This window comes from Chrysochloris asiatica, unplaced genomic scaffold (genome assembly GCF_000296735.1).
Source record: "Chrysochloris asiatica unplaced genomic scaffold, ChrAsi1.0 scaffold00258, whole genome shotgun sequence".
NCBI classification, from domain to species: Eukaryota; Metazoa; Chordata; class Mammalia; order Afrosoricida; family Chrysochloridae; genus Chrysochloris; species Chrysochloris asiatica.
Window position 1 is genome coordinate 1,838,581 of NW_006408776.1, and position 26,872 is coordinate 1,865,452.

Here is a 26,872-nt window from a genome sequence, read left to right on the forward strand (position 1 = left end):
CTATGGGTCGGAACCGACTCGACGGCACTTAACATACATACATACAAACATATATAAAGCATTGAAGTGGGTTTCAAAAAGTTCATAGAAAAATGGAATTGAAAAATAACGGAATTTTTCCATGAGCTTTTTGAAGCCCCCTTATATGTGTGTGTGTGTATATATATATGTGTGTGTGTGTGTGTGTTGTATGTATTTATATATATATATAGACTTTGAAATGTTCATGAAAATAGACAATTTATAAGTACATAGGTATAGATTCAGTCTATGACACAATTTGTTATCGACATCAGCTAGGTTATGTTTTAAATTTTCTTCCATGGGCTGACAGGGCTGTCTGACTGCCGTATAACATAGCTGCTCCAGGAAAAAGCTTGCCAAGTTCTAGAAAAGCTTCTTATAACTTAGTGGGTTCCTAACCAACTTTCCCTACAGAACAATTGACCATGTTCCTAATGAGCTCCCATGGTGGGAGGTAGAAATCCTCTAAATTAACCATGTTATTTGTGAGTGGACATGAAGTTAAGAAAATCAAAGTTACAGCCTACATTTTCAAGTACTGTTAATAGAGATTTCTAACCCCACCTCAGAGACTGTCTTTGATATGATATTTTTTAGGAAATGCATCATTCCTGTGTTTGCCTGTGTTTTTAGATCATGGTGATGCTACAGGCTAAAATTCACCTCTGCACCATTTCTCTCCCATTTCCTCCTTCCTCCATTTGATGAGCAGAGGGTTACGGAGAGTCGAGAGAACCAAATGACCATCGAGGAGAGGAAGCAGCTCATCACTGTGAGAGAAGAAGCCTGGAAGGTAAAGGGCAAGGGTGCAGCCAACGACTCCAGCCAATTCACCGTGGCCGGAAGGATGGTGAAGAAAGGTCAGTGGGCATGGCTAAGTGAGCCAGTGTGTACATCAGGGGCTTCAAAAGTGTGGGGGTAGTGGCGGGGCGGTGGGGTGGGGAAGTACCATTATGTTTCACTTCTATATCTCCACTCACTTTTTGAAGCCTCCTCGTATGTATGTGTGTGTGTGTGTTTGTGTGAGAAGATGTGAATGTGTTTATGTGTGGTAATGGGTGTGTGTTGTTGCCCATTCATGGGACTGATGGTGGTGTGTGTGTGGTAGGTCAATTTTTTGAAAAAGTAAACAGATAGGATCTTTTTTAGTTTTTAATTTTACTAAAGTCTTATGAGAACCCTGTCTTTTCTTTATAGTGTTATTTTCAATCCGAGAAATAATAATTCATCACTGCTTCAAATTTTACCCTTTGAAAACAGAACACAGGTTTCAAAAGCATTTGTAGCACTATCAACAAACCTTAGTGACTTTGAAATGGTTTCCATTTTCTTGTGACCTGGCAACTAGTTCACTCAAGTAAGCCTTTCTCAGTTGTTGTTAAATCCTGTCAAGTCGGTTCCGACTCATAGTGACCCTGTATAGGGTTTCCACGGAGCCACTGGTAAGCATGAGCCACCGACCTTGCGGTTCTAACAGACCTTGCAGTTCAGCTCCAGCATTTTTCTCCTCTCCCCTTTAGGTTCATGCCTCCTCTCTTTGGCATTAAATCAGGTATCTGTGGCTTACAAAGCCTGGTTTCCCGATGCTTTTTTTAATGGATGCCTAAAAGATGGATCCAGTTTCAAGGGAGAGGAAGCTCTTTGCAGAATGTTAGTTCTCTGCCACTGAGCTCTTGGAACTGGTTTGAAGCCATATCCAAACATTTATAAAAGAGACATTTTGCATGGTTGGTAAGTTATCAGGGACTTTATTGAGAACATATGGTATTTTCTTTTCTATTCTGAAGGAGATGATTAAAATTGGGGTTCCTAAAGTAGTGCTAGAGGATAAACTAGACTTCTGCTAACCACAAGGTCAGCAGTTCAAACCCACCAGCCACTTGTTAGAAACCCTATACCAGGTCATTTTGAGTCAGAACTAACTCAACAGAAGTTAACAATAACAACAACAAAGAATCACTATGACTTAAAATCACCACAAGTGTGTATGGTTTCATCACTGGGGGATGCGAAAGGTTAGCACAGTCCACTATTAACTAGAAGTTTGGAGGTTTGAGTTTGCCCCAAGGCACCTTGGAAGAAATACCTGGCAATCTAATCCCAAAAAATCAACCATTGAAAATCCTGTGGAGTCTAGTTTTATGCTAACAGCTGTGGGGTTGCCACAAGTCAGAATTGACTGGGTGGCAACTGGGTTTTCTTTTTGTTATCTAGATGCTCATAGGTTCATTGTCTAAGCTATTATTTTAAAGCAGATTTTCTAAATTAGTAGTATGAGTTTTCCCATTCACTTACAGTTGACTTGTATCTTCACTAGCGTTTCTAGGTTTACCTTCGGTTTTTCTCAAAACCTTACAGGATCCTCGCTGTTAAAAATGATGCCTAATTCACTATAAATGTGTAAGAAACGAGTTTTGGAGGAGAGGAAGGGAGAAAACCTCTGGAACTTGAATTAATTGAAATCTTGGTGGAAGAAGCCTTCTTAACAAATCATTCCTGTGTCTGAGCCCACATTGCATACACTGTGTCATTCTGTTGCACTGAGGGTCTTCCTCTTTTCTGCTGACCCTCTGCCAAGCAAGATCTGTCTCCAGGGACTGATCCATCTTGATCATCTGTCCAAATGTGAGACAGAGCCTCTTCATGCTCGCTTCTTGGGCTGTACTTCTTCCATCCCATATTTCTTTGTTCTTCTGGCAGTCCATGATATATTCAATACTCCGCTAATACCATAATAGAAAGACTTCAATTCGTCTTTGGGTTTTCTTACTCATTGACCAGCTTTCGCATACATACAAGGTGATTGAAAATGCTATGGCTTGGGTCAGGTGCACCTTAGTGTTCAAAGTGACCTCATTGCCTATTCCCTTTTTAAAGAGATGTTTTGCAACAGATTTTCCCAGTGCAATGTATCATTTGATTTCCTGACTGCTGCTGCTCTCATCATGGATTCTGGACCCAAGTAAAATGAAATCTTTGACAACTTCAGTATTTTCACTGTTTATCATGATGTTGCTTTATTGACCCAGTGGTGAGGATTTTTGCTTTCTTTATGTTGAGGCATAACTCATATTGAAGGTTGTAGTTTTGGATCATCAGTAAGTGCTTCAAGTCCTTATTACTTTCAGCAAACAAAACTGTGTTATTTGCATATTGCTGGTGGTGAATGAGTCTTCCTCCAATCCTGATGCTGTGTGCATCTTCATACAGTTCAGCTTCTGGAATTATTTGCTCATTGTCCAGACTGCATAAGTGTAGTGAAAGGATATACCCCTGATGCACACCCTATTTTACCTTAAACCACGCAGTATCCCCTTTTTCTGTTCAAATGATGTCCTCTGGGTCTGTGTACTGGTTCTGTATGAATGGACTGAACTGTTTTTAAATGCTAGTTCTTCGCAATGTGGTCCATCATTTATGGTGATCCACACAGTTGAATGTCATCTTAAACTTGTCTAAAACCAGAGCTTGGAGGAGTCTGTTGTCTCGCCAGTGCTAAGGTACCTGGATAATGTATTCTTACTGAAGTTTGGAGAACATGATGAGAGTCATTACCATTCCTTATAGAATACGTCTACTTTCACATTTTCCTCGAATGAATCAGGATCTTTATTTAACAAGTGCCATGTGTTGTAACCTGGAGACCTGATGTGCTGTGTGTGATAAGCACTGGAATGCTAACCCCAAGTTTGGCATTTCAAACCCACCAGCCACTCTTTGGAAACCCTATAGAGAGTCACTGGGAGTCAGAACTGACTCGACGGCACTTAACAAAAACAACAACATATGGCATGTCCTAGTGTGGCCCTGGACTATTAACCACAAGGTCGGCAGTTCAAATCCACCAGCTGCTCCTCAGAAGCCCTATACAACGTTGCTATGAGTCGGAACCAATTTGACGGCACTGAACAACAACATAGGGCGCATGGGGGATATTGATGGCTCAGTGGTAGGACACTCTGGCCTTCTATGTGAGAGACCTGGGCTTAGTGTCCTGCCAGTGTCAACCCGTCCCTGTCAATAGAAGAAGATTCTGCTATGATGCTGAACGAGATTCAGTAACTTTCAGATTAAGACAGATGAGGAGAAAATGTCTGGCAATCAATCTACTTGTGAAAATCAGTCAATGTAAACCCTTTGGATCACGGCAGTCCATCCTCCTCAGTGGATCACGGGGATGGTGCGGGAGCAGCAGTGTCTTGTGGCATTCTGCGTGAGGTCACCACGAGTCCAGGGCTGACTCCACAGTGGCTAATAACAACGCATGGTGTGCTGAGGAAATACTGTTCTTACACATCTGCTTATAATCTAATGAAAAACCTATCTGCTCTGAGTATATGTTTCACTTGAATTACAAGCTCTTTCTAGTTTGCCTGAGATAGAACTTCCAATTTACTTTTTTGCTGCAGAATTAAGTATTGCTCTGCTTGCTAGCCTACGAAGACAACACATTGTTTCAGGCTGCTGTGGTACACCATTCTACAGCCTGCGTTACCACAGATCCGCAAGTTGCTAAACATTACAGTGTCTCTCACCCCGTGGAACTCCTTTTCTCACCTAGCCTTGGCAGGACTTCCTCCTGAATTTTCTAGATTCCACTTAACAGTGAATTGTTGTTAGGTGTTACCAGGTTATCTCTTCATGACCCTATGTACAACAGAACAAAACACTGCCCGATCCTGGGCCAGCCTCACTACTGTTGCCACGCTTGAGCCCATTGATGCTGCCACTTTGCCAATCCATCTCGTTGGAGGTCTTCCTCTTGTTCTCCGACCCTCCACCTTACCAAACATGATATCCTTCTCCAGCAACTGGTCCCTCCTGATAGTATGTCCAAAGTATGAGCGACGAAGAGACAGTGAATTTTACTCCACAATATCTTTGTGGGCAGTACGGAATTTTTTTGAAAGAACAGTATTCAGTGTACTTTTCAATAAGGAGAAAGTGAAACTGTTCCCAGGTATCTAGTTATTGATATTGTTGTCGTTGTTAAGTGCCTTCAAGTCAGTTCTGACTCATAGTGACCCTGTATGGGGTTTCTGAGGAGCGGCTGGTGAGTTTGAACCGCCGACACTGTGTTTGAAACTGATCATGTAGTCAAGTACATACCCTACAGTGCCACACCAGGACTCCATTCTTGGGTCTAAGAATTTTTTTTTTCTTTTGGTGCAGAGAGTTTTTTTCATCTTGTTTTGTGCTAACATTTTGGATTTTAATGTTATCTAAATGCCTCCTTCATTACCGGAGACTTCTTTTCTCTAGCTGAAAAAAAGAGGTCCCCACTATATGGAGCTCTTCCATGTGCTTTTGCCTGAATGGGGGGCCATCAGGGGATGATGTGGCTGAAGTTCAGAGACAGGTTTAGCTGGTCCCTTTGGAACTCAACCTTCTGAGTCAGCCTGGTTTGCTATTCCTTAGCTGCAGAGTTACTGGCTTCTGTGCTAATGAATCCTGCTGATAGCTGCTCATTGACTGCCCCAGAGCATGTTAAGTTTTTTTCACTGCAGCTGCTTCATGTGCTATTAAGTCGGTTCTGACTCACAACAACCCTACATAGGGTTTCCAAGGCTGTAAATCTTTACAGGAGCAGAAAGCCTCATCTTTCTCCCACGGAGAGGCTGATGAAATTGCTCGCCAATGAGAAACCCACTATAGTACCAGAGCTTTTTCTTTATTATTCTTCAAGTCCATTTACTTTCTCACTATTTGGTTGGTTACGTGCTGTGGAGTCGGTTCTGACTCATAACGACCCTGCACAGGGTTTCCAAGGCTGTAAATCTTCACGGGAGCAGAAACCCTCATCTTTCTCCCGCGGAACAGCTGGTAGTTTCCAACTGCTGACCGTGAGGTTCACAGCAATTCATATCCAGTACGCTACCAGAGCTCCCTTTTTTATTATAGTAAGCCCTTTATAGGTCTTGTAATCGACATGATTTTGACTATATCCTATTGATGTCATCAAGCAAACATGCATGCACATATTGAGAAGTACTTTTAGAGGATTACCTAAAACTTAAAAAGTTCAAATACTTTCAGTACTTTTTCTTAAAACTCATAGCTACAAACTCTGAGCCACCAGAGGAAGGGGTTGTGTTTCTGTGTAGTGTCCATGGCATCTGAGCAGTTCCTGTATTACAGATGGACACAGACAATGCTGGCATCTCATTTGGTCTGCACCTTTTCCTTAGGAATAAAGAAAAGTTCACACACACGTTGTTGTTGTTAGGTGCCATCAAATCAGTACCAACTCAGAGTGACCCTATGCACAATAGAACAAAAACACTGCCCAGGCCTGTGCCAACCTCACAATCATTGCGACATTTGAGCCAATCGCTGCTGCCACTGTGCCAGTCCATCTTGTTTAGTAAAATCCATTTTTCCAAAACGATTTCCTTCTCCAGGGACTGGTCCCTCCTGAAATATGGCTGCAGTTTGGCCATCCTGGCTTCCAGGGAGCATTTTGGCTGCACTTCCTCCAACATAGATCAGTTTGTTTTTTGGCAGTCCATGGTATTTTGTAGCATCTCCTCCAGTACTATAGCTGAAACGCATCAACTCTTTTATGGTCTTCCTTATTCACTGTCCAACTTTCACATGCATATGAAGATTTAATACCCCATCTAAGATTTTACATGTATTACAAATGAATACAAAGAAAGTTGGCATCTCATTTTGTCAGCTCCTTTTACATAGGAAAAAAAAAAAAAATCACGTACTTGCCCACCACCAATTAAAGTTTCTTTTTCTAGCTAGCTACTTTCTCTGTGGAGAGCTATTTTCCTGTTTCCTTTCCATTTGTCCTTAAAGATACCCTGGCCTGCTTGTGCATAGAACAAAACCCAAAACAAACTTATTGTTTTTTAGTTGATTCCATGTGTTCTCTAGGAGAACTCCATAGACTTTACTTGGCTGGAACCTTTATGGAAGCTGATTGCCAGGTATTTCTTCCGTGGTACCACTTGGTGGGTTCAGACAGTAGCTGAGCACAAACCCTTCGCACCACCCATAGATCTTACGCTCCTCTAGTATTTGTGGAAGTCTGTTGTCAATTCCAAGGCACTCTGGTAGCGTAGTGGTTACAAATACGGCTGCGAACCGCAAGGTCAGCAGTTTGAAACTACCAGCAGTTCGGTGGGAGAAAGATGAGGCTTTCTGCTCCCGTAAAGATTTACAGCCTCGGAAACCCTGTACAGGGTCGCTATGAATCAGAACCGACTCCACGGCACATAATTAACCACCACCATTGTCAATTCCCAGCTATACATGAGATATTGCAGCATGCCTTCCAACAATCACAAATCCGTTTAGATCTCTACTTTTCTGCTTTTTTCTTGTTAAGGTTAACACTCCGCAGGTTAGTGCTGAATGCAGTCACACTGTGAATGATGCCTCTGTGGTCTGACTGTCCCTACTTCACTTCAATCTGAAAGGAAGAGGGCAGGGGACTTGTGAACAAGCAGGACACAGTTCATCTGTTTCTTCCTTGTGGGAGATAAGCACATATGCTTTCTCATCATTGAGTCCTGGTGTGGCACTGTAGGATAAGCACTGACCTGCTACCCGCATTATAGAGTGTTCACACCAACCACTTTCTGAAACCCTATCCAGGGTTGCTGTGAGTCAGATCAGACTCAACAGCACACAACACCAACAGCCCCTGCCACACACACACACACACACACACACACACACACACACACACACAGACATGCAGACGACCTTCAGTACACACCCCTGTTCAGTCAAGCATATTCGGATTGCCTTATGCATTCATCTTTTCAGTTTCACAGCAGTGGACATGTTTCCCATTTCTGAGATGTCTTCATTGCTCCTCCTGGAATGTAAGCTGCTCTAGTCCTTGGAGACAATAGAAGCCAGTTTACTTTTGTTCTTGTCATACATAGTCCTGGTTTTTGACAAAAGTGTGTGTGTATATAAATTCTATAAACTGCAACATCTGCTCTGGGATTATTGTGATTCATCAGCATTCTGGAAGTTCAGAAATGGGCCTGCACTGCTAAATCGCTTCTTTGTTTGTTCTGCAGGCTTGGCGTCGCCTACAGCCATAACTCCAGTAGCTTCCCCAGCTAGCAATAAAGCCAAGAGCACCACCCCAGTTTCCAAACCCCTGGAAGGTGAGTCGTCAAGGCACCCTCCGTACCAACGGGCTGTGGTCAGAGGGTACACAGAGTCCCACTCTCATGAATGGTTTCTACTTGCTCAGATATTGAAGCCAGACCAGACATGCAGTTAGAATCCGACCTGAAGTTGGACAGGCTGGAAACCTTCCTACGAAGGCTGAACAACAAAGGTACTGACCAGAAGCCAGAGGAAAGCTTTGTTTCCTATCCTGGTAGTACGCTGATACATATCTTCAAGGAGGACCTAAGGAAACCAAAAAGTACCTGCCTTTCTATCAAAAATTCTAAATCCCAACTCGGGCTGCTTTTTCTCTTCCACTGATTTTTCTGCCTTCTTTTGTACTTCACTGATTCATATTTTTATAGGACTCTGCTTTTGAGAGCAAAGATGACATTATTGGTCAAGATTGATTGGCTCACGAAGCTCTGATGCACTTGATAATGTCCTAAATTAGAAACCCCAGCACCACATTTGTTCCTGAATCTCAGCCCTTATGATAGGATCCAATCAGAATTGTAAACCTGGTAATTTTGTATTTAACCCTGCAAGTGGCTCATTGTACAGATACAAAATCAACATAACATTTGATCTGGTGAATTTCAAATTGGGTATATCAGCATCTAGTAAGGCAAAAGCTGGTGGTATTTCTTAGACTCACGAATTGTTTCTAGAAGAATATTCTGGTAAATAAATTTTGAAATAAAACATTTCAGTACAAATGTCAGTCACAAAGCAGAATAAGAGAACTGTGCTGAGGCTGTATATCCCACTCCCCAAAGCCTGAAATGTACCATCTAGCCCTACTTCTGTTATTGTTAAGTGTTGTCAAGTCAGTTCTGACCCACAGCGACCTTGTATAGGCTTTCCAAGGAGCAGCAGGTGAACTTGAGCTACCTAATAAAATATCTGTTAATCAAATACTAGGAACTGAAAGTCCCTAGTGTGTTGATAGAGATCCCTAATAGCCTAGAAACAGGATTAGCACTCAACCTCAAGGTCTGTTTGAACTACAAGGTCGGCAGTTCAAACTCACCAGATGCTCCTTGAAAACTCTATACAGGGTCGATAAGAATCAGAACCATCTCACTGGCACTTAACAACCCTTTAAACAAAAGTATAAAAGTGTAGTTAAGTAAGGCAACTGGTTAGGCAACGCATGGAAAGTTTATTACATACCTTTGGCAGTGAGGTAATCTGGGGTCAGTGAAATCCAGCTGTCGACCTGCATTTGTAAGTTAAGTTTTATGGAGACACAGGCCCATCCATTTCTTTCCATATTGGTGATTGCTACTTTGCACACAGCAGAAGAGTTGTCTAGTCACAACAGAGGCCTTGGGACCCTCACTCCAAAGCCTAAAACACGTGCCATCTACCCCTTTGCAGAAAAAGTTTGCCAACCCTTGTTCCAGAATGAGGTGGAGTCTCTCCTACCTCCAGTAAGAAGAGGAACAAGTTAAGATATGCATGATTAATAGTCTTACGTGCAGAAGGGGAGCTTCCCTCTCCTTGCATTTTGCTGTGGAAACCTTGTTTGGGTGGGAGTGAGAAGCCAATGATGGGACAAGGAAACATCCATGGCACCCACATGTCATCAGCGTGTTTCCTCCACTCCAGAAACATCATGGGGTAACGATTGTTCAGTATTATGAGGCATCATTGGAGTCATACCCATCATGTGTCTTTATTTGTTCCTTTGTTGATAGTTGGTGGGATGCAAGAGACTGTCCTCACTGTCACTGGTAAATCTATTAAAGAGGTGATGAAGTTGGATGATGATGAAACCTTTGCCAAATTTTACCGCACCATGGATTACACTGCACCGAGAAGCCCCGTGGAGCTAGATGAGGATTTCGATGTTATTTTCGATCCTTACGCACCCAAGTGAGTTATTTCCGTCTCCTGTGTGTGTTCCCCCTCACTAACTGTGGTTTCCTTCTTGTGCCTCATGTAGTATTTCTACAGGGGTCTTCTCCCACTATGTGATCTTCTGTAATAGAGCGCCATTGCTTCCCAAAGTATTATTCCTTAGAGCCAGTTGTATGGTTCTGTGGGGTGCATCCAAAACACCTGTGCTTTCAGGCAGGACAACTTGTATGCACAGTCTGTGACACCAATGTTTATCATGTCCCATGAAAGTATCACTAGGTTTTGTTTTTTGTTTTTAATGTAATTTGAACGTCTTGCCTTTTTTTTTTTAATCAACATTGTTTAACAGCCAATCCTATACCTGGCTTTCATTTGACATAGTGAATTCTTACCCATAAATTTGAAATGATGTTTGGAACATGTGGGCTGAATTGAATACAATAGAGTAATTCGAAAATCAATGCAGAATGTTGCTTACTTTATAATAGTTGATAAAAATCAAAGGATCTAGGGGTTTTCTCAATGATGTCCCCCAGGATCTCTTCACATAGGAGCATGACAAAGCCAACCTAAGAAGTGTTAAGGGATTAGGATCCTTCAGAAAGAAATCCAAGTCCAGCTGGTTTAATCAAGGAGAGATCTGGGGAAATTAGGCATGCTCATTGACTGTCAAGGGCAGACATGAGCCAGCTAGTTCCAGGCACATCAGGGTCTGGGGGTTCATCAAAATATGGTCTCTCATGTGTATTGTTTTAGCTGTCTACACTGTCCGCCACGTTGTAAACTACTGGGAACAGATTCCACCCAGCTCTGAGCTTCTAGGTGACCCGCCCTGCCACCCCACCAGACAGTTCCTCTTAACTCAGCAGTTGCAGCACAAGTGCTAGACTTGGTTGTCTTTGCTCCAACTTGGACCTTACATAGTCTTTGTGATGCGGGAGTCGATAGGGAATTGGGGTGGGGTAGTGTGGAAGATGCTGGTTGGTCAGAACTGGGTCTCTGCCTACCCTCCAGAACCATGGTGATGGGTGGAAATGCCATGAGATGATTTCCAAAGAGGAAGATCAAGATGCTCTTAACAGAAGCAAGGTAGCATGTGCTGGGCAGGCCAGGATGGCAGGTGCTCTTCACCACATGAACCTTTCTGACTTAGAATTCTAAGAGAGACTTGATGGGGGAAAAAGTCTTTCAGAAGGCTAGTTTTTTGGTTTGGGGTTTTTATTGTTGTTTTACATTTATTCCTCATGTATTTCATCTTAATCCTCTCCTTGGTATTGGTTTTGTTGTGTTTTTGTTTTTGTATATTTTAATTTGCAACATTCAGTTTCCCACCTTGAAAAACAAAAAGAACATTTTGCTGTTTCCCATTTTTAGATAATTAGATCAATATTTAATGATTTTTCAATCCCCCCACCCAAATGTCATTGATTAAAATGTTACACATATAATAATCTCAATGCATTTATATATCTGAGGGGCCTTCACAAAGTTGATGGGAAAAAAATCGGTGATCTCTTCATTCCTTTTTCCGTGAACATTTCTGTTATTGTTGTATATATACATATATATAAACATATATATGTATATGTAAGCGGCCATCAATAAGTTTGTGGAGAAATTCCATTGTCTTTTAATTCCATTTTACACAAACTTTTGAAGCCCCTCATACATATGTGTGTAGCATTTTGTGTGTGTGTGTGTGTGAGAGAGAGACAGAGAGATTGTTATGGGCCATCATATCACTTCCGACTCATAGCAACCCTCTGTAGGGTTCCGAGGTTTGAACCGCCAACTTTGAGATTAGCAGTCAAGTAGTTATCCTATATGTGTAAATGCGTGTGTAGGGCTTCGAAAACTTACTGGAAAAATTCCATTACCTTTTAATTCCATTTTTCCATGAACTTTTTGAAATCCCCTCACATGTGTGTGTTCAGTATTATTTATCAAGAGGACTAGTGCTTTCTCCCACACAAAGTCAGTTTGAACCTCAAGGTTGGTGGTTCAAATTCTCCAGCTGCTCCTTGGAAACCCTAAATAGGGTTGTTATGACTCAGAACCAACTTCATGGCACTTAACAATAACAGGTCCAAGGCACTCTAGGTGGCTGGTTAGAGTAGCAGCAGGAAACTCTTCAGAGGTCATACAGAGATCTCTCCTCTTCTGCCCCACAGAGTGCTTTGAGTATGCGGGGGTCACAGTTGCTTTTGTGGTGGTATTATTCTATTTCAATATATTCCTCCAAATAGTTACTTTCTTAAAAGGGGATAATGGGCCGAGAGTAGGCTAGTTTGGGATAGATGGTGAGAGAACAGAACAACTATTTCAAGTTTAATCTGGAAAAAAGAAAGGTAAACTGAGAAGTAAGAGCTGTCTATAAATTCTAGAGTGGCTTGCTAGTGACAGAAAAAGCAGACACAATGTCTACGTTATCCATGGGAGGATGAGGAGATGAGTCCTCCTCTGCAGAGGAAGACTCTCCTAGTTTAGAGCTCTCCTCGACCAGCAGACTGAACTGCCCAAGAAGCCCTAGATACCCTTCCGGCAGATCCCAAGGGCATGGTGTGATGGGGAGCCGGCGAGGAGGCTCTGCCTTTGGCTGGGATTTTGAGCTCAGTGGGCTTGAGGCTTCCTCCCTGCTCCAAGCTTCTGTGACTTCATGTTGTAGGAGTGACTGGCTGGAGGGACAGTTGTAAAGAAATCAGGCAGTGGAATTGTGGAACCCAGGGCTGCTGGTGTCTGCAGACTGGGGCCGCAGCTCTGCTTTGTTCCTCAGGTTGACCTCTCCTGTGGCCGAGCACAAGCGTGCGGTCAGGCCCAAGCGCCGAGTTCAGGCTTCCAAAAACCCCCTGAAGATGCTGGCAGCGAGAGAAGATCTTCTTCAGGAATATACAGAACAGAGATTAAACGTTGCTTTCATGGAGTCCAAGCGAATGAAAGTAGAAAAGAGTGAGTATCAGAGCCACCATCTGTTTGTGGGAGTACGGGCCGGGGAGTGAGAAGGTGGGCTCCAGACACTCTCTCTGCTGCAGGCTAAGCAGTCGGAGTTTATCTGCCCATTTATTTGGGTTCCAGAGTTCTGAAATATCCGTTTGGTGGTAAAGACGTGAAAAATCTTGCTGTTTTGAATATCTGTACTTATAAATACCTGAAAGTACTTGTAAGAAAGCCTTGGTGGCACTATGGGTTACGTATTGAGCGCTGAGCTACAAAGTTAGCAGTTCAAACCCACCAGCCGCTCTGTGGGAGAAAAATGAGGCAGTATAAAGATTCACAGTCTCAGAAACCCTCTCCAGGGTCACTGTGAGTGGGAACCCGCTCAGTGGCAATGGATTTGGTTTTTCCTGGTTTATAATACTCATAGAACAGTGGTAGTTCATTGGTGGGCCTCTCACCTTCCATGCAAGAGTCCTGGTGTGGCATTGTAGGATACGCACTGTATTACTAACCGCAGGGTCAGTGGTTCAAACCCATTAGCTGTTCCTTGAAAACCCTATACTTGGCTGCTATGAGTTGGGACCAACTCAGTGATACTGCACAACAAAAACATGCAAGAAACCCAAGTTCAAGTCCCAGCCCCTTAGGTGCAACCACCTCCCCAGCCCTTCCGGTTTGCATGTTGCTGTGATGCTGACGAGGTTTTAGCAGAGATTCCAGACTAAGACTAGAAAGAAAGGAGTGGTGATCTGCTTCTGAAAATCATCTGACGAAAACCCCATGGGGTCACATGGTTCGATCTGCAAACAGTCATGGGTGGTGCAGAACTACGCAGTGTTTTGTTCTGCTTTGCATGGGGTCACCATGAGCCAGGGGTCAGCCTTTCGGCAGCTAACAACAACAGTACTCATAAAGTTATGTCCTGAAACTTTCCTTAGAAATAGCGTATCTAGATGAAGTGGTTGTGTTACTAACAGGTCTATTAAGAAAGTATATTTCAAAATTACTTAACGCCATATAAATTGTCAAGGGGTGTTATATTTCTTCAGTGTTAGAACCTAATTCCAAGGAAATAGTTTTCTGAAGGTTTCACCAGCATATACATTCTTTTAAACCATAAGTTGGAGAAATAAAGATTCATTGGCACCAAGATTACATACTTTTTCTCTGTCTTCCATTTGTGGGTGATTCCGTGGGCTGAGCTGTGATAACTGGAAGCATTTGCTGGTCTGCACTGAAAATCCAGTATCTTGTGTATTACCATTTTAGGTCTGGAAGCAAAAGACTTCAAGGGAACACTTTGTCTCCAGAAACAACTAGAACTAAACCATCCCTCATGCAGTTTACTCCATCCTGTTTCATATAAAGACTCTTGGTCAAAGGCGTTCAACGTGTCTGGAAGTGCATTCCACCATGTACAAGCTATTAGGAATGGTTAGGGCCACTTTCAGGGGAACTGTAACTAACACATTTAGCTCTTGAGTTTATGCTAAAATAGCTGGTCTGTAATGCCACTCAGTCCTGTCTCTCTGCCTTACGATGGTGCACGACAGCCAACAACAAGAAGCAGTTGATAACTATAACCTTCAATACTATATTTAATGCTTAGTGGAGCGGATAATCTTGAAACGACATAGTTTATTACCCACTCCCATACCCACCCCTCAGGATCAGCTTTTAAAAAACAAAAACAAAAAACAGTGACGAACAGTTTCTGTCAGTAAACATTGTCATTGCATCTGAACATCTTGCTTTGTTTCCTTACTCAACCTGCCTAGTGTCCTCCAATTCCAATTTCTCGGAAGTTACCCTGGCGGGTTTAGCCAGTAAAGAAAACTTCAGCAACGTCAGCCTGCGGAGCGTCAACCTGACCGAGCAGAATTCCAACAACAGTGCGGTGCCCTATAAGAAGCTGATGCTGCTACAGATCAAAGGTATTTAAAAGCAGCATGGAGGAATTACACGTAGGCCTGGGCTTTTTGTCTGGGAACACAAGGCATCCTGGCTCTGCTCTTGAGTGCCTGTAAGGGGGAGACTGTTAACCCTGACAACCTATTGTATGCCAGGCGCTGTCTGTCCACCTCATGAATCATCACCAAGTCCCATGTGGTAGGAAGCATGGGACCTGCTGAGGCGTGAAGAGGTTAGTGTGCCGGAGGTCACAGTGGCTGTCCAGTGGCCAGTCTGAGTCTGAGCACAGGTCTCTGCTATTCCAAATTCTGGGCTTCTGCTGCTGATTTAGCCTGCCCCCCATTGTCCTGGTTCGGGACATGTCATGCAGTCACCAGATAGATACCTCTTAGTTGGCACAGCAGACAGTGCAAGGCTGTCCCTGACCTCGCACAGTGAGGTAGAAAAGGCTCAGTGCAGGCCACAGAGGGGAGGGGTGCACATTAATGGAGGAGGAATCAGAGAAACGAGGGTAAATGAAGTGGACCCGGATCCCACTCTGCAATGTTTCTTGTCAATAGCAAGGGAAAGCTCTGGGCTCTAAGGAGAGAGATGTATGCTGCCCCCTAGAGGCAGCCCCTACAAATCCATCACCAAGAGAAGGACAGGCAAACGTCGTCTGCCTCTGCACACATGCTAAGTGTTATTTCTGAATAACTGCTATCATTTGTAGTTTATTGAAAAGAGTTACACAGAGATAGGTTCGAATAAGCAGCCTCTGTCCCCATGTTCTAACCCAGTGTCACTCTGGAAAGATCTGAAGCAACAAACCATTCAGGAGCCGGTAAAAGGAGCGCTGGTAACGTAGTGGTTATGAATTGGGCTGCGAACCTTAAGGTCTGCAGTTCGAAACTACCAGTCGCTCCGCGGGAGAAAGATGAGGCTCTCTGCTCCCGTAAAGATTTACAGCCTTGGCAACCCCGTACAGGGTCGCTGTGAGTCGGAACCGACTTGCCGGCACATAACAACAACAACATATGAGAGCAGGCGCCCTGGTGTGGCGTGAAGGGTAAGCACTAGGCTGCTAAATTCAAGGTCGTCAGTTCAGACCCACCAGCCGCTCCTCAGAAACACTACGCAGGACCACTCTAAGTCAGAATCGACTCCATGGCACTTAACAACAATAAATGAAAGCAGAAGGTACCCTGGTGGCAGAGTAGATAAGTGATCGGTTCGAACCCACCAGCTGTTCCATGTTAGAAAGATGTGATTATCTATTTCTGTAAAGATCACAGCCTTAAGAATCCTCTGGAGCAGTTCTTCTGTGTCCTACAAGGTTGATAGGAGTTGGAATTGATCCGGTGGCCATGGGTGTTAAGGGTTTGAAGAGCAGTATAAAACAGCGCCACTGCCCTCTGAGACAATTCCCATATAGCTTTTGCGAATATTTCCGAGTAAGAAGATCCTCGCAGCTCTGCCCCCAAGCTCCGACTTGTCTGTGACAAAGCCAGTGGATGCTGTTAAATGTCGGACGTGGGCTGTAGTAGGGAGTCAGGGAGTGGGGTAAGAGTAAAGCAGATAAAGGAGCAGGCTTGCCAACTGTCCTAGAGGAAGGAACTGTAAGTAACCCATCCCATACACCTGTTGTAAAAAGATACTGATAAGCACCTGACTGCTAACTGTAAGGCTGGCGGTTCAAACCCGCCAGATACTCCTTGGAAACCATATACAGGGTCACTATGAGTTGGAACTGACTCAACATCACTTAACATCTACAACAACAGTTGTCCTGAGAGGAATGCAGGCATTGAGGAGGAAGTATTGTGCAGGGAAAGTATCAGGCATGCCATCGCATTGCCCATTTTTCACCCCCCTCCACATCACCTGAGTTCACAAGAACAAACATGAATGGGGGACATCACAAAGTTTGTGGGGAAATGCCATTATGTTTGAATTCCATTTTCCCACCAACTTTTTGAAGCCCCCTTGTATTAAGCATCCTCTTTAGAACTGAACGGGTTCAAAGCAAGGCTGCCGTAATTGGGGGGGTGCAACCTGATATTAGGAGCCCTGGTGTCAGCATGCGTTAAGCATATGGGCTGCTTGCCGCAAGACTGGTGGTTCAAACCCACCAACTGCTCCATGAGAGCAAGATGAGGCTGTCTGCTTGCTTTAAGATCCCAGTCTTGGAAACCCTATGGGGCAGTTCTACTGTGTTCTATAAGGTCCCTGTGTGTCAGAATAAACTTGACAGTAATGGGTTTGGGTCTTGGGGTCCTAATACTAGTTCTCTTCTTGGGAATACACTGACTGTCTGCCTCGTGTTCAGGAAGAAGACATGTACAGACAAGACTGGTTGAGCCGAGAGCTTCCTCCCTCAACAGTGGGGACTGCTTCCTTCTGTTGACTCCCCAGTATTGCTTCCTGTGGGTAGGAGAGTTTGCAAATGTCATAGAAAAAGCTAAGGTTGGTATCTTAAAAAATAATTTAAGTACTCCTTAACATCCTGATAGAATGTTCTACCAGTTGTCAGATTACTACAGAACTTCTCAAATTCCAAATGTTCCATTCAAGCAAGAAGGGACCAGTAATGTTGATTTCCCTGACTAGCTTTAAGACATGCTTTCATCAGGTCCTTAAGTGGGATGTTTTAGAAGGGTTGTGACTTACACCTTTGGAACTGACACATGATTTCAGAATCATTGATCACACAATGGTTCTCGGTATGATGTTCTATCATGGACCTATGGAATGTGAAGACCTCAAAGGGAAAGCCCAGAGAATGACTATTTTTAAAAAACTTCACAAGTGATCTGTCGACTATTTAGGACTGAAACCCGTTGATCTTGAGAACTGATTACCCTTGGGTCTTCAGTTCCATGGTTCTGGACATTATTGAAAATACCCAGTAACCATTGTTCTCCAGCCCTGTAATCCCCAGGTTTTCCTTTGAGACACATCATTTCCTTTTTGATGTCTTCATTGACCCCCTGTGCTTAGCCATGGCTCTTCTGCCCAGCTAATTGTCTTCCTCTCTTAGGCCTCAGAACTTGCCACTTTAATTCAGACGAAGAGGGAACTCGGTTGTAGAGCAACGTATATCCAGACTATCGAAGAAGGAATTAATACACACACCCACGCAGCCAAAGACTTCTGGAAACTCTTGGGTGGTCAGACCAGTTACCAGTGTAAGAGTTGATCGTATTTCTCAGAATGACAAAGCTTGAAGATTCGCTCTTCTGCGCTAGCTCATTCCTCTAACCCAGCCGCCTTTCAGTGTTCTAATAGTCACACTCTGTCTGTTCTCATCCTAAAGCTGTCGGAGATCCCAAAGAAGATGAACTATACGAAACGGCCATCATAGAAACAAACTGTATTTACCGTTTGACAGAGGACAAGCTTGTGCCTGATGATGACTTCTGGGGAAAAATCCCCAAGTGCTCTCTTCTGCAGCCTAAGGAGGTACCGTGAGTGTGCACAGCCCGTCAGCGGGAAAGCACGCCAGAAGTACCGGGTGTCAGGCCTGCCCCGGAGACTAGAAAGCAACTGCCCTGGGCAGCCTAGCCAGGATTTCAGACCCTTCCTGCCACCTCGAATACTAAAATGGAAATCAGAATATTGTTCAGAAGATGTACAGATTGTGGGTGGACTGTTGTTTTGTTGTTGTTGTTAAGTGCTGTTGAGTCAGTTCCAACTATAGCGACCCTGTGTAGGGAATCTGGGGAACTGCTGGTGGGTTTGAACTTCCAACGTTGCGGTTTACAGTCCAGTGTTTATCCTATAGTGCCATACCAGGACTCCTGTTGTCTCTTACAATATAATTATATTACTGTTTAGACAAAATGGAAATACTGCCTTGCTATAGCTCTTCATTTTTCTATGTTGTTGTGGTGGTTAAGTACTGTTGAGTTGGTTCTGACTCATAGTGACCCTATATAGGGTTTCTGAGGAGCAGCTGGTGGGTTTGAACCACTAACCCTGTGGTTCACAATCCAGTGCTGATCCTACAGCACCATACCAGTATAAACATTAAATAAAATACGGTTTTCGTTCTGAAGATTAAGGAATAAGAAATGAATGTACATGTAATTTATGGTAAAAATTATGGAAATATACTGTTTTGTCCTCATCTCAATATGTTGTTGTTGTGTTGTTAAGTAGTAGCAGGTGGATTTTTGACTCACAGCACCCTCATGTGACAGAGCACAACTGCACCATAGGGGTTCTGAGACTATGGTCTTTTTGGAAACAGATCACCAGATCTTTCTCCTACTTAACCCCTGAAATACATACATTTCTGGTACCAATAAGTATTCTACAGACTGAGAAAAAAGTGACCACACAAAAGAGCCCCCCGATTTAGTTGGGTTAGTAAGGAGGGTGTTGGAAAGAATATAATCTCAAGCTAGGATGTATGATGCAGGTATACATAATATGGACCTTGAAAAGGGGGAAATGTTACAGAAAAAGAAATCATCAGGGAGAGCTTTAAAGAGGAAGTGCAGTTGAGCCTGGCATGGGTGTTAAGTCGATTTGAAATGCTGGAAATTAAGGGAAAAATTCTTCCAGGAAGAAAGAATGAGTCAAATTATGACATGAAATAAGAACTAGCATTGCATGCGAGTACACATTTAGCATCCATGAAATCCCTACCGTATCCACTTGTACAGTATAGAGTTCTACCCTGAAGGGTTTGGGCTGTGGGACAGAAAGCTTGAGTGTCTGCCTGTCTGAACTGGCCTGCAGACACAAAGTAGTGACTGAATGAACAAGTGCCGAGGGACCCACCCACCAAGGAGGAACCGGCTCTGGTGACACAAGGATTAAGTCCTCAGTTGTAAACCAAAAGCTTGTTGGCTCAAACCCACCCAGCCATTCCACAGCAAAAAGATCTAGGGATTTTGTTCTGTAAACATTTGTTGTTACGTACCATCTAGCTGCTTCTGACCCATAGTGACCCTGTATAGGGTTTCCAAGGAGTGCATGGTGAATTTGAATCACCAACTTTGTGATTCAAACTGACCTTGCAGTCAAGTGCTTATCCTACAGCCCCACACCAGGATTGTAGCCTAGGAAACCATATGAGGTAGTTAAACCGTATCACTGGTGTCACTATGAGTCCAAATTAACTCAACAACACCTAACAACAATAATCTAGGGCGGAAGGGATGGGAAAAGGAATGAAGTAGGGGGAGGAAGAAAGGGAAGGAAGCACGATGTTATGAATCAAGAATTCTAAATAGTTTGAAGGTTGAGAAGAGGGAACCCTCTCTTGGGCGCATAGGACAGCTATGAGGAGATCACATGCGTGGGTACGCAGGCTGGCTTGGCAGGGCTGCGCCAACGAGTCTGCTCTTGGAGCCTTTTTGAGCTGATACTAACTGTTCCCTGGGGTTTGTACTGCCGCTCACTGGCTCACTCGCCTCAGAGACTGATTCAACTCTGAGGACAAGACTGAGCATGTTCTGAAGTCAACAAATTCTTTTGTGCCACTTCGCCAGGTTCTGGTGTTCGATTTTGGCAGTGAAGTTTACGTGTGGCATGGGAAGGAAGTCACCTTAGCACAGCGTAAGATTGCATTTCAGCTGGCGAAACACTTGTGGAATGGAACCTTTGACTATGAGAATTGTGACATCAATCCATTGGATCCTGGAGAGTGTAATCCTCTTATTCCCAGGTACTGTGGTGGCGTTCAGCCTCAATTCTTCCTGTAGTCGTTTACTGTTGTTTTTGAAGACTTTGATTTTCATAAAGGAATGTATAGAGTCCTGATGGGGAGCTGTAAAATAAGTCCGAGTCAGCTAACCACAAAGTCAGTAGTTCTAACCTACCAGCTGCTCCTCTGCAGGAGAAAGAGGGCGCTTTCTGCTCCTGCAAAGACTTACAGCCTTGGAAATCCTATACTGGGTCTCTATGAGTCTGATTCAGCTCGATGGGCAGTGAGTTCACATGTAAGAACAGGTCTATAACTTTTAACAAACTCGTGTGGATGTTGTCTATTTCTGGAAGGTATTTGTGTTATCTGTAATTTCTTGAACAAATTGTTCACATCTGCAGCATTCCAGATGTTCCTGTGGTGGGATGAATGGCAATTGTTTATACAAGTGACATGCTGATCTGAACAACTTGCCAGGATCTGGAATTCAGCCATTGAGCTGAGAGCTTACTGGCAATAAATGTCCTTCTAATTACGTAGTTTAGGACCATAGCCCTTGAATACCAGGATTTCCTACTTACATGGTAACAAATGATGTCTGTGCCTTGTTTAATCTTTTCTGGGCACTGATGTCATGGTTGTGATTTTGTGACGCTGTGGGATAAAGCACTGGACCGCAAGGTCAGTTTAAACTGCAATGTCGGCAGTTCAGACTCACCAGCTGCTCTTTGGAAACCCTATACAAGGTCACTATGAGTTGGAACCGACTTGACAGCATTTAACAACAGCAATTTCTAGGGCTTCTGACAGCCATTTTCTTAAATCAACAGAATAGACCTAAAATTTAGAAATAGAGTCATGAGAAAAATAACTTTCATATGTAAAGAAAGTATTGTTATTTATAACTACCCGGAAAAAAAAGTGCCTTTTTCAAAAATAAAATGTGTTAGAAATAGATGTACCCACTAAAAAGTCATTGCTATCAAGTGGGTACCAACTCATCACAACCCTAAGGACAGGGTAAAACTGATCTAGAGGGGTTTCAAGGTAGAAAGTTTTTGTCGACACAGAATGCCACATCTTTCCCCTGTGGAAGTCCAGGCTTCTGGCTAGCAGGCAAGCGCTTAACCACTGTTCCACCAGAGCTCCTTATAGCAAAGAATATTGTTTATCATACAATGACATTTTGATAATGTTCATTTAATAGATGTGTTTCAGATTTCCTTCCCAATTTCCTGTTTTAAAGTTCACTTATTTTTTTAAAATCAATTATTAGTATAGAAACAATTGAAAATTACATTCACGTAGATGAAAAGTTGAAAAATCCTTTCTAAACAAATGCACATCTATCGTAACATATTTAGTACCTTACCAAAGCAGTGCATTAATGACCAAAGTTGAGGCTAAGACAAACATTTCATTGAGCATGAACAAAAGACTGTGGAGGCATATATCTCTGAGGTGGACACTTGATAACTGAGAAGCAAGCAGAGACCTGAAACCAGATGAATAAACTTATAACCCGCTGGTTCTTAACACATCTGAGATCAGAATCACCTGAGGAGCCTTTTACAAAACTGCATATGCAGAGATTTGTTCTGTGGGGTAGGGCTCGTGTGCCAGCATGTAGTTTGTTGTGGTTGTTTTATTTTGTGCTGTATTGGTGAAGACATGCACAGCAGATGACACACCCATTCACTTATTCCTGCTTGTCCTGTTCACGGACACTGGCTTCATGGTTGATGTTTTGTTACCATTCTCTCTGTCTCACCCCCGTTGACTTACACTCTCTGCTCCATAAACTCCTCATCTGTGCTTGATAGTTGCTATTGTCACTTCGACCTGATATTGACAAATCATTCAAAGAGCCCAGTGTTGAAGGTGAACATTCTTGACTGATTCAGCTAAACTGTTGTTTGGTTTTAAGATGACTTCAGGAGATACTTTTCAGTTCATGGTTCAAAATGTTGTAACAGCAAGAGATTTGGAGGTTCATCCAATCTTAGTGGGTCCAGTAAGTCTGGATTGTGTAAGGCATTTGAAATTCTGTTCCACATATTTCCCCCTTTTGATCAGGATACATCTGTTGAGTCCTGGTTCAAAATGTTTAGAAATGGTAGCGGGGCACCATCCAGTTCTTCTGATCTCATGGCAAGGGGAAGCAGCAATTCATGTTGTTGTTGGTTATGTGCCATGAAGTCGGTTCCGACTCATAGCGACCCTGTACGGAGTTTCCAAGGCTATAAATCTTTACAGGAGCAGAAAGCCTCATCTTTCTTCCGTGAGACAGCTGGTAGTTTTGAACTTCTGACTCCTGAGGCTAACAGCCCAATTCATAACCACTACGATACCAGAGCTCCTTTATGGAGGTAATTAAATGTGCAGTCCATTTCCTGCGTCTCTTACTTCCTCTGCTGCTCCAGGAGACAAGAGACCAATTGTTGTATCTTGGATTATCAGTACACTAAAAGCGCCAGTGATTCTAAGATGCAGCCAAGATTGAGCATTTGGCACCCTTCTTAACAAATGAGGAGGTGAAACCGCTGAGGTGCAGTGATGTAGCCCAATTCAATGTGGAAGTTCATGATGAGGGTGGAGAAGATCGGCCTCGGGCCTTTCACACTACAACTTGCTGCCTTTCTTGCTAGCTCAGCTTCAAAATGTAGAAGATAAATTTCGAAAGCTGAAGGCACGTACTCTCTTGACAGTCACCTAGCAGGTCTGCATAGTAGGATTTATGTAAAAGACAGCTATTTTGATATTTTCCGATAAAGACCACAGCTTTTCAAAGGAATCCAGAATTTTCTGAGTCCTACTAGAGTGCTGTTGTTAGTCTTCTTGGTTTCCACGGAAATGAGTGGTAGGGAACTACAGGTCTACAACCAGTAGGAAGCAGAAAGCAGAGATCACAATAGGCACACACAGGAGGTACAGCTAGCTACTCTGATGGGCGTAGGTTGTCCCCGCCTCAGTCTCCAACCAACGGGCTGATTGTGAAAAATGACAGAAATCTGCACGTGACTCTCAGAGCTGTAGTCTCTGTAACATGGATTTTTCTCAGCACTACTGGTTTTTTGGTAAGTTATCTGTGTTCCAAGCATGGTTTCAGATTGTAAAATACTGAGACAGTGTAGGCCTCAGTTGGGCTGTGCTTATTTGCTGTTGTGCTCAGTGTCCCAGAAGTAAATATTTTTTTAAAATTCACTGTGTGATAGATGAAAATAAAATTCATTTTTTGTAGTGCATGAGAAGCTCAGTTAGACAGGAGAACTTCAGTGTAACATGACTTAAAAATAAAGGAAAATTCTGGGAGAGCTCCATCTTTGAAGGAGGCCTTGTGGCACAGTGGGTTGAGCCGTGGGCTGCCAACCACAAGGTTGGGGGTTCAAACTCACCGACCGCTCTGTGGGAGAAAGATGAGGCTGTGTGTTCTCTGTTCTGTACGGTTGGTGGGGTGGACTGGCTTCCTTACAGTAGCATCGACCAGTGGCAGCCATGGGCAGTGAAGGCAGGCTCTGCCTTTACCACAGTCCCAATCTAGTGTGCCAGGCCCAGGGTATTCCAAATAGAAGAATTTGCTAAATTGCAAGAAAAGTTCAGGCGTCACATGGTACACGTTGAATTCAAGCACGCATACTCCATAGGCATAAAGTCTCAGAAGGTTTCAGGTTAAAAACACTAAAATATCACTTATAAGGTAAAACAAGGGAAAAAACCTCTGTGTCCTGTGGTGGTGGTAGGGATGGTGTGCTGTAGAGTCGGTTCCTGCACAGGGTTTCCGAGGCGGTCCATCTTTACAGGAGCAGAAAGCGTCATGTTTCTCCCGCGGAACAGCTGGTAGTTTCCAGCTGCTGACCTGGAATGTGTCCTGTACACCACTTTACATAGTTAAGTTTTTTTTCTCCAACAGTCACGTGTTTGTTTTCGGTTCCTGGGCTTTGTTTTTGCATGGCTTCATCTTGTTTTGTTTTTCTGTCTGCTCTCTCATCCCTTGCAGAAAAGGACAAGGACGGCCTGATTGGGCAATCTTTGGGAGACTTACTGAACATAATGAAACGATTTTGTTCAAAGAAAAGTTTCTTGATTGGACGGAACTGAAGAGACCGAATGAGAAGAACACTGGAGAACTTGGCCAGCAGAAGGTATGTTTCTCCTGACTGTTCTTTGTAGTCAGAGTGTTCTTGGGGGTCCTAGCAACAGGGGACTGGAAGCTGAATGCCTTCCCAGGACATGCTAGTGGACCTGCAATCTGGGTTCCCCAAAATATCCTAACTTCAAAAGGGGAAGATCTCCGTGTTGGCTCCCCCCTGCCGGGTATGGACCAAGTCTGTCGGTGCCCCATTCTCCTCCCAACAAGACTTTCCCCTAAATGCAAGTGGACCCCGAGTGGAGTCTAAATAGACTGTTAACGCTGGCCCACTGACCACTGAGGCCATGTTGTGTATGGCAGGACACCTCTCTAGAAGGAGATGCAATAGAACTAACATTTCCACGTTCCCTGGTAGGAAGACCCAAGGGCTGAAATCAAGCCGTACGACGTGACCCGGATGGTGCCGCTGCCGCAGACTGCGGGCTGTGTCCTGGATGGGGTGAACGTGGGCCGTGGCCACGGCCTGGTGGAAGGGGATGACCGGCGGCAGTTTGAGATCACCATTGTCTCCGTGGATGTCTGGCACATTCTGGAGTTTGACTACAGCAGGCTTCCTAAGCAGAGCATCGGGCAGTTCCACGAGGGGGACGCCTATGTGGTCAAGTGGAAGTTCATGGTGAGCACGGCAGGTTAGTGACCTCTTCTGTTCTCTTCACGCTGGCCAAGGCCCCACCCAGCTCCTCACAGGGGACTTGAGGTGCTGTCAGACCAGGGGGGTCTGTGTTGGCTGTGTTCTGGCACGCTGGCATGGCACAAACAGCAACACACTTGCTGTTAACCAAAGGCTGGAGGTTCAAGCCCACCCAGAGGTGCTTCAGAAGAAAGGTATTCTGTTTCTAAATTTCAGCGATTGAAAATCGCATGGGACACAGTTCTACACTGACACATATGGGGTCATTGTGAGTTAGAGTGGACTCCAGGCAACTGGGGATTTTTGTTTTAGTTTTAGTTTTCATTGCTGTGTTTTGCCCACATCTGGATGGGGACAATGCAGCAATCTCAGCTATTGCTTTCAAAGCTTACGTGGGAGATCATCAGTTTTGCACTCATCCTGTCATATTTTGTTTCATTGCAATGATTACAATCCCCTTCATGCATCATCATTCAACGGTATTTGCATCTATTTCCTCTTTTTTTTCCCCCCCTTGATGTACACCAAAACACTCAGGAATGTATAATAATTTAAACAACCAAAGGGCTCATTCTGAAAGCCAATCTCTGGATACCAGCACATAAACTTTCTCTTTCCATGAGTCTAGAGTCCTAAACTGCTCTCTCTCATGTCCTCATCTCTGCCTTTATCTCTAGTGTTGCTGCTTCTCTGGTTAGGGTCCCATGTTCTGCTATGCTCTTCTTTCTTGATGGTCCTAGGGTCCTCTGGTCCTGGACTGTAAGATTAATTACTCCCCCCTTTTTGTTACACAACTTCTACCTTTACTTACAGTTGTGACCATTGCAGTTAGTCATGATAATAGTCACTGTTGAATCAAAAGAATCCTATCCTCATCTGCTTTCACTAGACCCCTCTAGACAAGAAGAAAACTATTTAGTGGGGACTCTGTCTTCCCCGACACACTCTGGAGCTAAGCTCACTCCTGAAAACTTGTAAGCCAGCCTCTTCACGCCTTTATAGCCCCCCAGTCCATTTTAGCTAGCCAGTGTCTTAAGTTGCCCACCCCTATCAACCCTGTACACGAGGGGGGATAGGTTTGATCCTTGATGTGAAGACTCCTTCCCTCTCAGTTGGTATTTTGAGCTGTATAGATCAAGTTCACTACATTTGTTTTCTTGATCAAATTTCTTCATCTTCCTCTTAGTCGAGTTCTGATCATCAAGCCATCAAAGCTAGGTCAAATGGGTACTATCTGCAAGTTGGGCATTCTTGTGCGTCTCCCCTCAACTTCACATCAGCTGGGTACCTCACTCTCAGCTTTAGCCCTCCATGACTAGGTCAGTGTCCATGAGCTCAGGAGTCCCCAAGCCTCTCCCTCATAATAATTTATTTTTTGAAAACCACTTACCGACCCTTAGGGACTGAAAGAAACAAGGATGAATTCTTAACACCTGTGATGTCTTCTCATAGACGCCCTCATTCCCCCTCTGCTGTCCCTGGAAGTTGTCAGTGGAAGGCATGGTCTGCCTGCTGTGGTGTTCCCATGCAGCCATATGCTGCTTAACTTGGAGTTATACATAAAGCTAAAACCAGATAA

General features: G+C 43.8%; 1 protein-coding gene across 1 annotated transcript in view; it reads left to right on the forward strand.

Annotated features, from left to right (window-relative positions):
- SVIL (supervillin) overlaps nucleotides 1–26,872 on the forward strand; it is a 192,879-nt gene that overhangs the window by 65,705 nt on the left and 100,302 nt on the right. The window contains exons 16-27 of the mRNA XM_006874040.1: nucleotides 737–884; nucleotides 8,070–8,159; nucleotides 8,249–8,335; nucleotides 9,870–10,047; nucleotides 12,806–12,978; nucleotides 14,745–14,900; nucleotides 17,186–17,322; nucleotides 17,897–18,044; nucleotides 18,173–18,318; nucleotides 20,358–20,533; nucleotides 24,510–24,654; nucleotides 25,018–25,291. Of these exons, the coding sequence (XP_006874102.1) occupies nucleotides 737–884; nucleotides 8,070–8,159; nucleotides 8,249–8,335; nucleotides 9,870–10,047; nucleotides 12,806–12,978; nucleotides 14,745–14,900; nucleotides 17,186–17,322; nucleotides 17,897–18,044; nucleotides 18,173–18,318; nucleotides 20,358–20,533; nucleotides 24,510–24,654; nucleotides 25,018–25,291 (1,858 nt within the window). The remainder of the gene's footprint in view (nucleotides 1–736; nucleotides 885–8,069; nucleotides 8,160–8,248; nucleotides 8,336–9,869; nucleotides 10,048–12,805; nucleotides 12,979–14,744; nucleotides 14,901–17,185; nucleotides 17,323–17,896; nucleotides 18,045–18,172; nucleotides 18,319–20,357; nucleotides 20,534–24,509; nucleotides 24,655–25,017; nucleotides 25,292–26,872) is intronic.